General features: G+C 40.5%; 1 protein-coding gene across 8 annotated transcripts in view; it reads right to left on the bottom strand.

The window, feature by feature from the left end:
* LOC143292480 (rap guanine nucleotide exchange factor 6-like) overlaps nt 1-18,640 on the bottom strand; it is a 92,365-nt gene that overhangs the window by 58,506 nt on the left and 15,219 nt on the right. For 6 of the 8 annotated variants that reach the window (XM_076602799.1, XM_076602803.1, XM_076602802.1 and 3 more), the window contains exons 1-3: nt 4,963-5,854; nt 1,531-1,606; nt 440-595 (exon numbers count right to left, since the gene is read on the bottom strand). In XM_076602799.1, the coding sequence (XP_076458914.1) occupies nt 440-595; nt 1,531-1,606; nt 4,963-5,717 (987 nt within the window). In that variant the 5' untranslated portion in view covers nt 5,718-5,854. Of the gene's footprint in view, nt 1-439; nt 596-1,530; nt 1,607-4,962; nt 5,855-18,640 lie in introns of those variants that run through there. The other 2 variants (XM_076602804.1, XM_076602806.1) reach the window with 1 other exon arrangement.

Genomic DNA, 18,640 nt, shown 5'->3' with positions numbered 1-18,640 from the left:
CACACACACATACATACAGTAGTTTTGTCTTATCCAATGATGTGATAAATTTGAGTCCCACACAAGACTGTTTTATCCTCTCCCTCTGCTACACCTTGAGTGCCAGTCTAGGTGCTTGTGTTTTGAACATGATAAACTTTGATCCTGTTGACTGGATGTACTTAGTGCATATAAAGGAATTCATGGCAACAAGAGTTCTCAAAAAAGTCTGCTTTGAAAGAACCCTGGGTAAAGATTGACACAGCATTCACTGTTCTTACAGCGCTCAACATGATCCATGATGACCAGGACAATATGGGATATGAGGCCTCCTGTTCTCAGTGAATAAGCAAGGCCAAAAGGATCTGTCCTCTGTTCTCAGAGGAGAAGAATTTGTGGTGTGCAGCTTTCGCCTGTTCCATGACAATGCTCGGCCAAAAGTAGGCAGCAAAGTCCTCACCTGTTCAATGCCACTGTCAGAGTTCATCCTGTGCATGCTGCCGCCCAGGTCGTGGGGAAGGTCAAGCTCAGGGGCTAATAAGCGGTCTAGGTTGGCAGAGTTAAGGTTTCTGTGGGGTGGACCACCCTTCTGTGCCTGCACATCAGGGTAGTCAATCTGCAAGAGACAGGGCCAAAGTCAGTTTATATCATCGGACCTCAGCACAGGGTTGCAAAAGGGCATGTGTAAGCATTGCAGCATTTAACCACATATCTACATGCACATGCATACACACATACAATGTACACAAACACAGAAAGAGAGCGTGAGAGAGGGAGAGAGAGCCAAAGAAGCAGGAAAGGAAAGGACAAAATAGTCAAAGAACAGAAGACAAGACAAATAAAATTTAATAATTAAACACACACACACACACACACACACACACACAAACACAAAGGAAGAACAAATTAATCTCTCTCTCACACACACACACACACACACACACATACACACAGGTGAGGAAAAAAAAAGTTTTAAGTCTGAAGATAAAAGCACAAAGAGACAGAAAGATATGGAGCAGAATACAAAAACAGACATGCATATATACTGCCGAGATGCCAACCTCCAAACACCAAAAAGAGGAGTACCTACATGCGACTAACTCACCAACAACAAACAGGCTGATACTGACAGTAACCAATATTTCATTTATGACATTGACATTGCTCACTGTTTCTCTGTCTAACAGTGTATGTGCGCCAGAAGACACGATTTAAATGAAGGAGGTTTTCTCATAATTCAGTACCAAGTGGAGAACAAAAATGGAAGTGTGCCAATCAAATAACCTGGTACATGTAGTAACCTTTTGTACAACCGCCATTGCTTTACAGTTTACTCCATATTCATTGTGATCCTGGATTGAGAACCAGTAACTTTTTATCAAAGCAAGCAGTTTATTAGTTTTATCTTGGTAGATCGATGAGATAAAATTTTTTTTTTTTTTTTTAAACCCGAGATCTGAGCAACAGCCATAAAATCTCATGAAATCTGAGCAGTTGGCATCCCTGATACTGACAAGAAGAGACAAACACGCATACACAAACTTTACTCACAGCAATCATTTCTGAGGGCTCCAGAGTCAGGCACTCACTGGTTCTCCTCGCACATCCTTGACTCCGCTTGCCAAAACTGAAACCACACACACACACACAGAAACAGGATAAACCATCCATCTGGGGAAAATGTATCAATTGCAGCAGGATCAAGTGCTGCAGGACAAAGTGCAACAGGAAAAACAAACAAAAGAACTGTTACAAGATAAACAGCAACTGATACAAGACAACCTGCAATAGAGTAACATTACAACAGAAACTGGACTTGCAACAGGGTGAATTGCAGACACCATTCTGTGACTCTGTGACACAAAAACAAAGAAAATGACCAGCATGGCTCATTCCTGGACTCCACCCCAATGAAGTCATAACCTGCTGAAGTTCTCATCCATTCTGAAATAATACTCAAAAGTGAAAAATCTAGTCATTGCTAATACTATAAAAACACTGAATAAAACAGCAATGACAGTAAGCACATGATGTATAACAATGAACATTTAACTGAAGACAAAAACAAGCAAGAACTAAAAAAACAAAAAAATTTTTTTAAATAAAAAAATGTTCTAGTTGAAATAAAAAGAGTACAATATATTTCCATTTCGAAATGTGACCCAAAACACTAACCTTGAAGAAAGTAAGTAAAAGTCATTCTTACATTTTAAGAGACTTATATAAGACAGTCGTATTGTATACCGTTATCATATTTTGTGCGTGGCGTTTGTGATTCTGAAAAATGAATGCACACACAAAAACACACACACACACACAAACAATAACAACCTTAGATGATCACTAATATGATTACTTTTAACTGTGGTCATCATTTCATCATCAAGACTGTAGTTCATCACACTGCAAATCACCAACAGCTTTCACACACTCTTAGTCTTACACTATATTACAGTGGATAACATTTCACCTTTCTATCATGCACCATCATATACACTGTCTATAGCCATTAACACATGGTGACTAACTCTATAGTCTGTCTTCATCTAAGCGAAATCACACTGCAGTTTCAGTACTCCTACAGCCACAACTGACAATACTCAGTGTAGAGACACCACACTAACTACAACTATGATGCACTGTCTTCACTTCATGTGTTTCCAACTGGGTCTCTTGTCTCTACTTCACATTTTTACAGGGCACTTTTCTCCACCATCTAAAAACAAGCAGGATAATAACACAGACTCGTGCTTTCACATGCCAATAAAAAATGCAACTGCTTGACAGTCTCAACTTTTTACAATACCCTGAAATGTTCTAATAAAGGAAGATCATAAAATCAAACACACTACTGCTAATAACATAGGTTCAAGAGGCAATACAATAAATGCTATTGATTCACCAAAATCAGAATGAGTAAATGCCTTTGAGCAGCAAAATTAGTACATGCATGTAATCCTGATGCCAGTGAGGGCTGAATATAGTTTTCTGATAGGAACTCTTTTATCTGCTGAAAGATGATGAAGACATCTACCGTTTTAGAGAGAAAAGAGGGTGGGGGAGGGAGGAGGAAAGTGAGAGAACTCAGAACTTTAAAAATGTTAAGGCCACCTGATTGTAAAGGGTCTATACTTGGATTACAATTTCTGCTAGCAAACATCAAAACACCAAAAAGCAAAAAATCATACACAAACAAATCATATCAGTTTATAGAGAAAGGCAGACAGACAGACATACAGACAGATACAAAGGCAGAAAGAAAGACTGACAGGTGAGCATGCATGTATGGCTAGACATGCATGTCTAGATATACATCTGTGGTAGAATGATTTCAGCATTTTCTCAACAACTTGAAGACCAAAAGGAAAGAGAAACTAAACTTTGCAGGTCTATCATGAACTTTCCACTCTGTAAATATATATATATATATTTATATGTGTATACACACACACACATTGTCTCTCTCTCTCTGTGTGTGTGTGTGTGTGTGTGTGTGTGTGTGTGTGTGTGTGTGTGTGTGTGTGTGTGTGTGTGTGTGTGTGTGTGTGTGTGTGTGTGTGGTGTGTGTGTGTGTGTGTGTGTGTGTGTGTGTGTGTGTTAGCACAAAGTTGGAATAAACTCCTCTTTTTTTTGTTTTAAATTGTGCACTGACCACATGATTTCAAATTATGAAGTGAAAGCTCCCCAAAATTCACAAAGATAAATCCCCAAACAACGCTTATTGTTAAACATTCATTCATTTTTCTTCAGACTGCATTATCTGGAATGCATGTGTGCAAGTGTGTGTGAGCAAGTATGGGTCTGTGTGGTTGATAGAATGTATTTTCAAATTTTGTGTATACATACAAGATTTGTAAGAGACACATACCTTGGTCATCATTTGTGATTCCAAAGTAGACAACTATCATGATCATCACTGTTGTTTGCAGGTAATATCAAATGACACCTTCTCAGGTTCTCGTCAATCATTTGATGCAGTTTGCACAAACAAATCTTAAAAATCTGTATCTGACTATCACTTTCTCCCCCTCTATATCATACACTGCTTCAAAGCTAGTGACATTCCAACAGGCTGATGGCAGTGATATGGACAACTGACCCTAGTGATAATATGGTTAATAAATGATCTATATGTTTTCAGAGACACTGTCACCACAAACAGCTTACAGACACATCCCCCCACCCACTCCACTCCCAATGACATTCCATGAGTATATGATTTATTTACACCATAGTATCTGAGCAGCTAGATGCTCTGCATACCACCTGAAAGTGACCTGCACATCTGATTCTAATATCATTATCATCACCATCACCAACATGTGCACACATATCACACACACACACACACACACACACACACACACACTACAGCTGTCCTGGTGATGCAGATCAGTAAGAAAGGGGACAGCTGCTGCCAGCAGGCTGAGTCATGATCCACTTGTCACCCAATCCCAGCACATACCCAGTGAGGGTGCATAAAGCAACAGTAGCTACAAAAGCACTCCATTTTAGTCTGACTCTCAAATGTTGCCAGGTATCGCAAAAACTGAATGCAAATACAAACAAACCACATGCAAACCAAACCAAACCCAGACCATGCCAACACAAATTTTATGTCAACGCCAGCCTTACACTTGTAACAAATGCCCCTACTGAAATATAAACAGGCAATGTGCAAACACAAATATCAGTCTTCCTGCTAAATCAAACATACACTTTACTGACCAATACTAGCTTGGTGCTGGCAGGAACATGACCAATAGGCAATAGTGATATTACTGAACATGCTTTTTCCTTTTACATCAATTCACATCATATGCACAAATATGTGAGTAGTCTGACCTATATAAGTTTTAGATTGGCATTCATGTTCTATCTTGTATACTTTGGCATTAAGCTGTAGACACTGTGAAACCCCTATCCCTTCCCTCTCTCCCACAAAAAAGAAACAGAACAGAGGTAAGAGAGACTAGACCACACCTGTTTGAACCACACTGATGCTCAATACATGTGCAGCTTTCCTCTCCTACAGCTTGCACATCAGATTTGCTGCCTCCTTTGCCTATAACTTGGAGATGATGCTCTTGGTGGTGTTGTCTCTGGTCACAATCCACACAGTCATCTCCCTCAGGCATCACATCATCATTCCTCACACCATCACTGTCATCAGCAGCAGCATCAGAGACCTCTTCAGCATGAAGGTAGTGAGGGTATCCACTGTCATCAACATGGCAGACAGCATGTCTCTCTTGGCCTGGTTTCCCAGAACTCCAGCCCTCCTCTTCCTGGTCAGGATGGATGTGAGTGTGCCCCCCACACTGTGTATCCTGCATATCCACCAGTGTGTGGGCAGCAGTCAGCAGGTCTCCCATGGACCGACTCCTCTGCTGGTCCCTCAGACCACCTCTACCACCTGAAAGACTGATGTCGCTGTGTGGATGTCTCGGCCCTCCAACAGCAGAACTGGGCATAGAGTTGAGGAGATTCAGTCCCTTGTCCACACTGGTGCAGCCCATGTGTGAGGACAGCCAACTGGAAGGGTCCCTCTGTGTTTTACACAGTCTCCTGTGCCTCCTTCTGGAGTCCAAGGGTGTATGTCTATCAAAGTTGTATGCCGTAGAGTGGTGGTGGACATGGGGAGGGTGGTGAGGAGGAGGATCACTGACACCATAGGATGAAGGTGTAAATGTGGCAGCCAATGGCTGGCTGTCGTTGCCAATCACACAGAACAACATGGTTTTCTGGCACAGTCAGCACAACGTCACACTCTATAAGGGGAAGAAGGCATTTACACCACTGCCACTGTAGTTATCTGTTGTATGTTACCGTCACTGGAGCTCTCTGAATTCTGTTTCCATACAGCACTGTAACGGTTGCTCTCTGAATTCTACCTCAAACACATACAAACACACACCTCTGTTGTGCATTCATTTTTCAAACACACATGGATAAAGAAGTAATTCTGATGATACATTTTGGTGTACTCAAAGAAAATTACTGACTTTGAAAACTTTGAAGCACTGCTGTGTATAACTCTTGTTGCAAGATATGACTAATGTGAAAGCCAGCCAGCTGTATGTTGTTTCGTCTTGCACATCCCTTCTTTGTGTAGTCTGAATTTATTTACTGAAGTGGACTTCATCTTAGTAAATAATTTTGGGGCAACTCTCTTGTTGGCATTGTACTTTTATATATGCATTATGTGTATGCTGTCCACAAGTCCTTAGATTATATGCACACCCAAAAGACTAGCACCTAGACCAACATTCCTGGTCTACTGATCCATCCCAAACATTATTCAAATCACACACCTGTGATCATCTGCTTCCTACAAGGAGAATGTTATCCTCTTTGCCACCAGTCCACTATTAACAAAGAAATTATACAAGGCTTAAAAAAAAAAGCTTCCTGTTTAAATCAACTGCCGATCTCAATCCGGGAAAGAACAACTTATAATTATCACACAAAGACAATCAGATCATCTTGCAAAGAACTGACCATATCAAGGCTTTTTTACTTTTTCCTCCCTTCTCAACTCCTGTTTACACACACACAAAAAAAAAAAAATATATATATATATATAAAGAGAAAAAAAGAGAAAACTGAAGCTCCTGCTGTCCAAATCAACTGCCACAGTTCCCATAAATCCAACTTAAAATACCTGCAAATGTGAATATGAACTCATTCACTGGTGCATACACAAAATATATCAAACACTGATAATGACAAATACTGAGAGAAGGCCGGTGCTGAATGATGTCAAAAATATCACTCAAACTAACTTCAGAGCAAATCATTCTTCACTGACAACTAAGTCCCCACATTTTCTGTCATCACAGTGTTGACAACACTGATCTTTCACAAACTGCACTTCAGGGTGACAAGCTCAACTCACAATGTCATTCATGAACGCAGCAACTTACTCCATTTACAGGGATAACAATGACAGATCACAAACGTTGACCTCTTTCACTTCACTTCCACAATAGCCCTGTCTTCTTTTCCTCACCACAGAACCCTCTGGCTGTTAACTCTCCCTCCCTCTCTCCAGGGTATTAAACCTCACACTTCTCTGTTACCCTGTCCAATTCAAGCCACAGATGATACACCAGATCACAGTAAAGAGTATTTCCAAATGGGCTGGAATCACTATGAAGCAGTTTGCGAACTACTGCCACTGGGTACAACAATGAAAGTGAACAGTGAAATCATGTTGTTGCTGCTGCTGCTGCACAATTTATGAGAGAGACAGCTGTGCAAAATGCGTCAACACAAGCCTTCATCCTCCTACACAGTGACAGCATTGTGTTGTAACTCCATTCCCTACCACCACCACCTGATTACACCTCCCACCAACTTGAGGATTGCCAGGTGCAAGATTCCTGTCTGTGCTGGCTACGGACAGAGTGAGAGACAAAAAAAGGAAGTCAACTGAGAAAAAGTTTTTTGTGTTCTGTAAAGGAAAATCATGTGATCAAGTGTATGGACAGGCACATCAGCCAGGCAGTTTGTGCATCAGACATCCACCCTGACACTTAATGAGGTCCTTGGTTCAAACCCTGACTATACTTTAAAGTGACTGCTGAAAGTGGGAAACTTTCTCATGTACAAGTTCAATACATGTGCAGACAAACTGCCGTCTTCAACCCTGTCAAGCACACTCAAGTGCAGATCAAATACACACATCAATTAAAGACCTATTATAATTTCAATGTCAGTGCTTGTTGAGTTGTGAAAACATAAACATACCTCACAATACCTGGTATAAACCGCCCCAGAAAGTAGAGAATTGCTGCCTAAAATACATTTAAAAACAGTAACATACCTGAAAACCCACTGACTGAAGCAGGTGAACACAGGACTATTTCCTGCTATCACAGATCCCACGGATGGATAAAGACAAAGAGAACCACAACAGCAGACTACAGGAGACAGACACATATCCAGCACTGTACCTGGCTGTCCATTACATCACAAAAACAATCAACAGCAGCAGGAAAATACTGTGAATACTTGATGCATGTGCCTGTGGCAAAGCATTTGAAAGTTCCTGGCCACACAAACCAACACTTTGTGAGGTAAAACCTATGAGGCTGTTGTAGAAGTCATTAAAAAGACCATCCCTGAACATTGTGAACACAGCTGCCTTGCATCTATCAGGAACTGCACAAACCATCACAATACTCCTATCATATCACATGATATACATGGGTGGTGGTTGTACATAAAATATTATTCTATCTGACAGAGGCTATGTAATGGAGTGCAATGATCACATGATGCAAATGGGTTTTCAGACTTTGAAATGCAGTGTTTATTTTCCTGATATAAATTGATCAATGAATAATGAACCAAAAGCACTGTGGACCATATATATACATGCTCACTTAACTGAAAAAATAAGAACACAGATATTCACACACGCTTAACAGATCAGAGAACCACACAGCACTAAGCACACACTTGACTGCTCTGCAAATCACTTTGTGAGCACCAGAAACTTTTAGAGTTCACAAAAACCTGCCAGCTGTAAGCTCTGAGCTCACAACTGTCAGCTCAGAGCACCACATACACTACTGCTCTGGGAGTTTGTGTCTTCTGCCCCTCCCCCTACTGCTGACGCTTCTGTTGGTGCAGTGATGCATGGCAAAGGCAGTGGGGTGTGTGACTCTCACACCTGCTTTAACCAGTGTGTCTGTCTGCACCCTGCTAAGGCCACAGGGCTGGCAAAACTGCTCTTCACAACAGCACATGACAGGTGGCCTACCCCACTCACCCCTCCCACCGCCACCCAGGGTAGAAGCACTGAGGTCGCAACCCCTCTGTCTTCACCCAGGTTTCAAGGGGCAGGAGGAGGGGGACAAAGGAAAGGGTGGGTGGAGGACACCGGGATCAGCACCTGACCACTAAACCTTGTGTCCCCCAACTGCCAAATCAGTGTCTGCTGTCTCAACTACCGGTACTATGCTGCTCTGCTACTGTTTGACTTGGAGAAGCCCCTCATTGGCCTACAATAGTCTACCATTCACCTGAAGTGTTCTCAACTCTGGTCTGCTGTCTTAACCATTGATAGGGAAGCTTGATAACTGACACTTCACCTTTCACACACAGTACACTGCAAATGCAGAGTGCTGAAACGTCTGTTTGAAGTTTCCTGCATAAACCAACATGTATGTCCAGAAGACAAGCCTAAGACCTGTTACTTTGTAATTCCAACACTGTACACACTCTCTCTCTCTCTCTCTCTTGCTCTCTCTCTCCATCACTATCAACTAAATAAGCTATACAGGCTATTTATTGACTGCAAAGGAAAATGGGCCATTTCACTGAGGGAAAATAATTTTTAGTAATGGAAATAACAGTACTCAGTACTGCCAACAGATGTGGAATGGGACAGCGAACCAAAATGATAAGGGGCAGCCTGCATAAGTGAAACAGGACAACCAACTGAAATGGCTGAAATGGGACATCTGACAGACTAGACATGAACTGGAACAGCCAACAGATGTGAAATATGACAGCCAACAGATATGAGATGACATACCCAGTAAAATGAAATAACATATCCAACAGACATGAAATGAGACAAACAACAGAAATGAAATGGGCAGCCAGCCAAAATGGGACCACCAACAGATACAAAATGTGACAGCAAACAGGCATGAACTGGGACAGCCAAGAAGTGAAAACAGGATAGCTAATAGAAATGACAACAACAAAAAGGACTTTGACAAAAGTGGAAAATGAACAGCAAACAGGGAACTGACTGGCATGAAGATGGCACACAGCTGCCAAAAGTGATGACTGGAAACTAACAAATGGAAGTGAAGACTGGGAGAGCCAGCAGAACAGAGGAGAGGGCAAGGGACAGAAATGATAATAGGACACAAAACAACAAGTGATGATACCATAATAAACAAAGTCTTCATTTTGATATTTCTGTATGAGGCTGACAGAAAAAGGGAAATATGCAGAGGAGTGGAGGGGGAAAGAAATGCAGGGCTGAAGAAGATACAGATAGATGAGGAAAGGTCAGTGAGAGGTGGCAGATCAAGGTAAAGAAGCAGCTCAGTAGCATACAAGTGATCACCAGTACACTTCCCTGTCTTCAAGGTAACATCGAACACATTCCCCATGAAAGAATGTCACAGCCGCCAACACCAATCCTCACTGTATAAAGCACTCACCTTCTGGCATAATGACTATGTTGTAAGACTTTATGATCTAGTATACTCATTATTCTCATTTGACTGAACTGACCAGTAAATAACAGTACCTTCTCCATAAAGACAATGGTCTGTGACCTGTGATCTCTACAATACCTGTATATACAGTGACAGTTGCTGGGTGGGACTGATCTTAAATTGATTAGACGTCATCTTTCATGACAGAATCATGATGACACTTCCTCTCTGAGATGGATCAAAAGACACCATATGACAGAACATGCATACTGAGAAAAAGTTGTGGAAAATAGAAATTCATAATTGTTTCAACCTTTTGTGGTTGCACAACTTAATTTCCATGTGGATTAATAAAGTATTCTTGATTGATTGACTGACTGATTGATTACACACATAAGCACTCATACCCATCCAAAAAATATGGTTGAAGTGGACTGCACAACCTTAGTCTTCAAAAAGGTCATATGTAACTCTAACCTGTAACCTGGAAACTGCACATGGGTTCCATTTCCACTACCCCACTCAATGAATGGTAAAGATCTCTGAACAAATGAACACTTGCTTCACCAATAGAGGAAGGACATGATCATGTTCAAATGTCTTTTCTAAACTAAGCAGTGAAGTGAACTGTCTATCAATGCCTGGCTGACAAACTGTCATCCACATAACAGAAAGGCAGAACCATCCTCTTGTTACCCCAAACCAATAAACCAGTCATTGTACTCCCTGTTATTTGTTCCATGTTTAAGAAAAGTCCACACCCAGCCCAAAGGGACTGACTGACATTCACCATGTTCAAACCTTTCTTTGTAGCATCCTATTCACTGTATCATTTCTGTTACAAATGAACCACTATAGATGAAAAGTCTCCAGCATGGAATGAATCCCTTTCACTCAATCATTCACCACACAAATGCTAATAAACCATTTTTGTTCTGGGAACACATTGTGCAACAACTGTTTTTCACAACCACAGCGCCACCAGCTGTGTGCCATATGGAAGGAATCCACAACTGTCCTCAAATAAATAGATGTGACTGTCATCACAGATTCCCATTAACTGCCCGAGTTCTTGAGTCATCTATGCATGCCTTCACACCCACCAACAGATACTGGTGTCACAGGGTATCAGAAAATGCGCTGTGTGAGTGTCCCCTTGCACATGGTACAGCAACAGACTATCACTGTACAAGCTGCTCCCTGCCAACCACACAGCAACAAACACTCACACTATCACAACAGTCCTGTATCCTATTACACAGCCAGGACTACAACAATGACTGAATGTATCAAAATAGCACTGCATCACCACATGTGTGGACGCCATGTCAGAGCGGAGCCAAGGTAACAGACTGCTGCATGCTGCAGTTGGATAAATTTCTCCCCATCTATAAAGTGTTGCCATGTCTACAGAGCGAACAAGTTGTTTATAAAAGTTTCATTTTGCATAAATATCTGACCTTTCCCTGTATCTCTACCCTGTGGACTGCACACAGTCTGAAGATATCTGTCCCATTTTATAAATCCATGCTACCCTACCCTCCTCCTGAAAGATATCCATACAGATTCAGTTTGTTGGGAGGTAACAAAACAAGCAGACTGATCCATAAGGACAGATATCCACAGAGTATCAGACACAGATACCACTGTACAGCAACAAGTTTAATATAAAGTTACATTTGTACGAAGGGCAATGATGAGTTTTCACCCAAATGGCCTGGTCAAAAATTCCACAGAAAAAGCTAGGTTAGCCCAAAATAACGTGTCATATTTTGAAATCATGATCCAAATAGCAATAAAATACCTATTATTGTGTCTGCATCTTCTCCAGAATGCAAAAGAAAAAAGATAGACGCCTAAACAAAAAAAGATATCTTTGCAACGTCTGTTACATTGATTGCAACCGTCAGCTACTGCAAGTTGTTAACAGATTTTGCTGGGTTCTTTTCTTTCTCTTGTCTGTCACTTTTTTTCCCTGTCTGTAGCAGGCATAGTCAGAAAAACTTTTGTTTTGTTTTGTTTTTTTGACATGTCTAGAAGGATAACTGATTTTTGTGTTGTATTCGACCTATCCAGTATTGATAAGAGGTCTGCATGCTGGTGTAGCTTTCCTTATTCTGTTTATCACAGACACAGACACAGGCACCACAAATATACACTCACAGGCACCACACATAATCATACTTAGAAATGCACATAACATATAACATGGATGGATATAGGCATCATGTGTATGACTGATGGTATACCACCTGCACACACACACACACACACACACACACACACACACACACACACACACACACACACACACCAGAAACACACACACTCTAACAGGTCTGATCTGAATCAAATTATTTTCTGACAGATGTGAGAAAGAGAAGTGGGGGAGAAATGTTGGGTGAGGGAGTCAGAAAAGGATAAAAAGGGTGAAGCATGGCTGAACAGAGGACCCCCCAACTGAAATGTCCTTGTCTCTACATGACCATCTGCCACATGTATGTGTGCTTGGGAGATGGCTGGGTTGGGGGAGGAGGTGTGGCTGGGATGTAATGCAAGAGGGTCATAACAGGTTATAACCTGGTCATGAAGAGGGATCATGTTTCACCTCCCCAGCACTGTAGCTCTCTCTTCCCCTCTCCCCTCTCCTCTACATTGAATGAATCCATCAACATGTGGCTGTAAACCAGTCACCTGATCCACCAAGAGTACAATCCTTGCCCAGTTGATCAGAGTAATTGCTGGTTGTCATGGATATTATAGGGAGATTGGACACCGTTCATTATTTCAGTTGAAGCTTTGACTTCTACTAAAAAAATAAATGTAAAGAAATGATTATTTAGCATAATCTATTGAGCTGCAGTATTTTCTACTTGCTTTGGCTCTCCATTTAGAATCTGTAGGAGAATGAACTTGAAATCTGCCAGCAGAACTGGTTTATTTTCTTTCTCAAATGATAAACTTTTTATATGACATTGACAATGCCCATGACATTTCACAACTATTGTGAATGAATACTACTGATATTTATACAGTTTGACATATTAGTTTGCTTTCATATATATTCCAAAAAACCCAACTATCATTATGATTATCATCATTATCATCATCAAAAAAGAAAAAAGTTCAATCAATTATGCGCATGTGGTGCAGCTTTGAACCTGGAATATGTATGAAGCATTGATGATCCAATATAACCACTCTGAGAGAACATGGGCATTGCTTAATGCATTATTATAATCAATGCACAGGAAACACTGCCACTGACTGCTGTATCAGACTGCTGTGACCCATGAATAACACTGTAAGAATTTATAAAATGACAATGTGATGACAGAAATCATGTAACAGAACTTAACTGGCTGCAAATGTTTTCAGTACTAGGAGTATGATGCGATGCAGAATACTGTTGTGACTTCACCTTCTCAGCAATAGCTAGCCACCACTTCAATGCCTCTTACCAAAAAACGTCTGGGATTTCTCTCTTCCTCTCTCTCTCTCTTTCACACACACACATATGTAATGTATCACCCTTACAAGTTCAACATGTCCAGACCATGTGTTCCACATGTCATGTATCACCCTTGCAGGTTTAATCCATCCTGACCATGTGTTCCACCACTAATCCCCAAACAAAGTGTTCTGTCAAAGTAAAAGGAAGCCAAATCAAAGCCCAGGAACCCAAAACACTCCAGCCTGCCCCTTCCCCCCTTGAACACACACTTGGAGGGCTACAGGGGGGGGGGGGGACTGACTTAGGAAGCCACCCTGTGTGGCATGGTGTTGACCCTCCAGTCCTGTGCTGACAGGAGACAAAGAGTGTTTGGCAGATCACCTGGCCCCAGGGGTACAGAGAACAAGGCTGCCCACTACAGAAAACACTGACTTAGTTCAATTACAACTACAGACTGGGTGAAATTGTGCATGTTTTGGAGTTTAATTACTACTACAGAATGAGTGAAACTGTGCATATTTCATCATTTCAAGGTTTTGTGGCTTATTATTATTCTTGTTGCTTATAGTCCAGCTGACCACACAGGGCCATGTCAGAACTGTCAAACCATACAAATGCTCAACTGTGTCAACACAAAACTGTTACATCTACAAAAAAAAACCCACTAAGACAAACACACTTAACACAGTTCATGACACAGTATCCTAACCATTTAGCTCCTTATGGCAAATAAGACTAGGCCATGCTGAGGACGCCAGCAATTCCACTTAATTCATCATCCCCAGATTACAAAAAATCATAAAAAAGGAAAAAAACAATACTTCAAAGCCAAACAAAAAATACATAAAAAAGGCCATATAGGCAAATAACACTGCAGAATGGGCAGCTAGTGCCCATCCCAGTGTTTACATCTTCCTACCTAATTGCCAGAGCAAAACAGCACAGACAGTACATCACAGACTGTGGAAAAGAGAAAAAAATGTCAAGGCTTGCTTGAAAAATGAATGGGGAATGGACTGGGAAGACAGAAAAAGGAGACAACAGTGAAGAAAGAAAAAAGGCACAAACAAAGAGAGTAATGGAAAAGAGGAAATTTCTAGCACAGAACTTCCAGAAGGTGGGGATGCTATTTAAACGGAAAGACCCCCTGCATCACCATGGGGGGTGGTTTTGTGGGTGTGAGTGTGTGTATATACAATGATACATGCATATGCATGACAGGAAGAGAGTGACTGAGAGTCTCTGTGTGTGTGTGTGTGTGTGTGTGTGTGTGTGTGTGTGTGTGTGTGTGTGTGTGTGTTGAAAGCATTTATTCACAGTGGAGAAGAAATACCTGAGAATTCATGTTTGTTGCGGTATGCATGAATTTACTGAAAATGTTTAAAGTTTACTTTTATACCTTATGAAGAAGACAAAAAAAATTTTGTAGAGAGGCAGACACTGATATATGGGCCGAGACGATGACAAAGAGAAAGAAATCTTTTTTAAGAGATCAACACAAACAGAAAGAGGTGAGAGAAACAAGGAAATACAAGCAAACACAACAGACAGAACAATTATTTTCAACAAGTGGTATAGTTAAAATTTCAGTGAACACTACTATTCACATCATATGAGCAGGGAAAACTTTCATCCACACTCACACACATGCATTCACACCAAAAAACACTCATAATTGTAATACCCAGCATGCACACCCCCAAAAATGGAGTATGGCTGCCTACACGGCGGTGTAAAAATGGTCATACACAGAAAAGCCCACTTGTGTTCATACGAGTGAACGTGGGAGTTGCAGCCCACGAACAATGAAGAAGAAGTAGTAATACAAAAACAATAAATAAAATATACATTGAGAGGAGAGAACAGGTGTAGAGGTTTGTCAGAAAAAATCTAACAAACTATATCAAAGAAGTGTTTAAACTTTTCTTATGAAAGAAAATATCACATGACAGAGATAGATGGGATGGTTGAAGTGGGGGTGAAAAAGAGAGAGAGACAGACAGACAGACAGACAGAGAGAGAGGGGGGGAGAGAGAGAGTGTGTGTGTGTGTGAGAGAGAGAGAGAGAGAGAGAGAGTGTGTGTGTGTGTGTGAGAGAGAGAGAGAGAGAGACAGAGAGAGAGAGAGAGAATGTGAGAGAGTGAGAGAGAGAGAGAGAGAGACAGACAGACAGACAGACAGACAGACAGTTAAAGAGAAAAGAGTGAAGAAAAGACAGATGGAATGAAATGAAATAAGGAAAGGAGGAACAAATGAAAAAAGAGAAAAGAAAAAGCACCATAAAAACAAACAAGACCATAGAAGGCTTATGACGGCATGCTGAAGTGACAAAACATATTCACAGAAAACTGTGTAAAACACCCACTCTCATATTTTAAGTAATATGACAGCACACCAAACCTTCCATAAGGAAAAAACAACCAACCTCTCCATTCATTTATAACTGAAAGTAAAGACCACCAGAAATGCTGGTTCCTTAATGCAAAGATCAAGGTCTAGCAAACAAGGAAAAAAACTTTTGACAGAATGACTTCTCTCCTGTAACAACAATAGTGCATGCATCAACTTCAAGGAAATAAAAATATGTCTTGGCAAACTGCTCTTCAATCAAAAACCAAACAACCAACAGAGGAATAAAAGTCATTTGTGATAAAATTGTCTTACACTGCAACACCATCTCAGCGAAATCTTTTTTTAAAACAGCAGGTGAAGCAATGTGTGATCCAACCAGCAGTAATTCAGGCACCACAACACTCTCTGAAAACGGCATACATATGTATGGGTATTCATGGCCAGAGTCTGGCCTACATACAGACACACATTGTGCCAGAACACTGCAGTGGCACCTGCCAAAGGATGCAACTTAGCCAACACAATGGGAATAACCATGACATTTCACAGAGGAGAAAACTGAAGTTACCAGAGCAATATTGTCAAGGTGCTTCTCATATTTTGTACTGACAAGTGTTACATCACTGTATGGATTGTTCAATACCACTGTCATGTGTGTCTGCAAACTTCTAGAGCCTTTAAAAAACATAATAAGGTGGGGGCGAAGTGGGGTAGAAGAGGAAGCCTCAAAAGTTGGCAAACAGCTTTGATTTGCAAGCATTTACTGATTTAGCTCCACATCCAGACTGGAAGATTACCAGAGTGTGGGAGACAGGTGAGAGAAGGTGAAAGTGGAAAGAGGGAAACAGAGATACAAAGACAGAAAGACAGTCAGACAGGCAGTCACACAAACACACACACCAGAAAACATATAAAAGAACAAATTCCTTTAGAAGTTTAGGAACCTTTTTTCTTTTTTGCTCCTTGTTATTTTACAAAATATAAGAACAATCACACAATAGATATAAAAAACAATATAAAAATAAACACAAGTTCAATAATGTACTCACAATTTGATGTGTCTGTGTTACATTGATGAAATGCTTTATGTACGCAATGATGTGTTTTGTGAAGCACCTAAAGCAGTTTCCTGGACAGAGTGCTTTTTAAGTATCCATTATTATCATAATGCACTCAAGCTGTATAGTGAAAGGAAATGGCAATGGCAATGGAGAAAATAATGCCTGTGTATGGGGGAGGAGGAAATACAACCTGGGGAACTATAAGCTTATGCTTGTACACTATACATCAATGCCAAGAACTGCCCCCCCTTTCCCCCAAAACCAATACCTGTTAATTTGCATTTTGCATACACAACTTTGCACTGTAAGGCCTCAATCTCCTTTCTCTTTTGTTCTCTCAGTCAGGTGCAAAAGACAAAAACAAGACACAAAATCTCATTTACAGACCATGACTTTTCCCTTCACTGCATTTACATATTGCTATGTTCACCCTGCAGGATCCATGCAGGGCCATAAAATACTTTCTTTCCCCTATTTTTTTCATTCAACTCCAGTGACATGCGCAGGGAAGAGGTATGGAAGAGCTTTACTCAACACTACAGATCTATGTGATGGCTCAAGAGAAGATGATGTGTGACAATTTTTATACCTATGGGTTTGGTTTTTTGGGGGGTTTTTTGTTTGGTTTTTTTTGCATGTTCTCATTCTTTTTGTGTTATTTTCCCTGTCTTTACACTTCCTCCCCACCTAAACTGTAAAAAAAAATTATTGCCTCCAATATTAAGTGAAATGGAAATTCATGGCATGTGTGAATAATGGTTTCATTCTGAATCCAATACTGCAAAACCTTTTCTTCTTAGCCATATTTAGCAAGCACTATGGAATTATGAAACCTGATAATGATACTGATAAACAATGTTAATTAAAGCATCAATTTTTTTAAAATTTCAGATTATATTTCATTACCCAGTTTTGTTATGCACAACATGAACAAAACTGATGAAAACTGTCAATAAATGTGCTTGCTATCTTTTTTTCCCCAGTTGACAGAACTCATTAAACCAGTTTTAAACACAAACAGGACACCACAAACAGTCATATATTCAGTGTCAAGAAAACATGGCCAACAGCTGGCTGCACAGTGGACGCACAAACAGGCTTACACAAGTCAACTGCTGTATTCATGTTACCTCAACCACTCCAAAACATGTACTGTTTATTCACATATCTCAAAAATGATGAAAAGTAAAACATAACTGTCAATGCAGGCAATGCTGAGAGGAAAATGGAAGGGAGAAAAGAGATGTCCCAAACTGTTTACTAACAAAAAACGACTGAAAAGCAACTGATGATAACAGCAAATGCTCCAATCTTGCTCTACATTCAGTGTTCCCAATCACTTGTTCAGTATAATTCTTTAAGTCTGGATGTATGTCAGTCTGAACATTACACAATATAGCATCAAAATCCTAATCTCCACTTAAATTTTTTTTTACCACATTTTGTTTTCCAATCATCAACTGTTTAATCAGATCATAAGACTTAAGAGTTACCAGTCTGCTTTACCCCTTTGCAAGCCCCACTTGCACTATGTTGGCGGGAGATGACCAGAAAACATTGACACTGTACTGGTACCATCTCCAACCTGATAATATGTGATAAACAAA

Source organism: Babylonia areolata, chromosome 18 (assembly GCF_041734735.1).
Source record: "Babylonia areolata isolate BAREFJ2019XMU chromosome 18, ASM4173473v1, whole genome shotgun sequence".
Taxonomy (NCBI): domain Eukaryota; kingdom Metazoa; phylum Mollusca; class Gastropoda; order Neogastropoda; family Buccinidae; genus Babylonia; species Babylonia areolata.
This window is presented reverse-complemented; position numbering and strand designations above follow the sequence as displayed.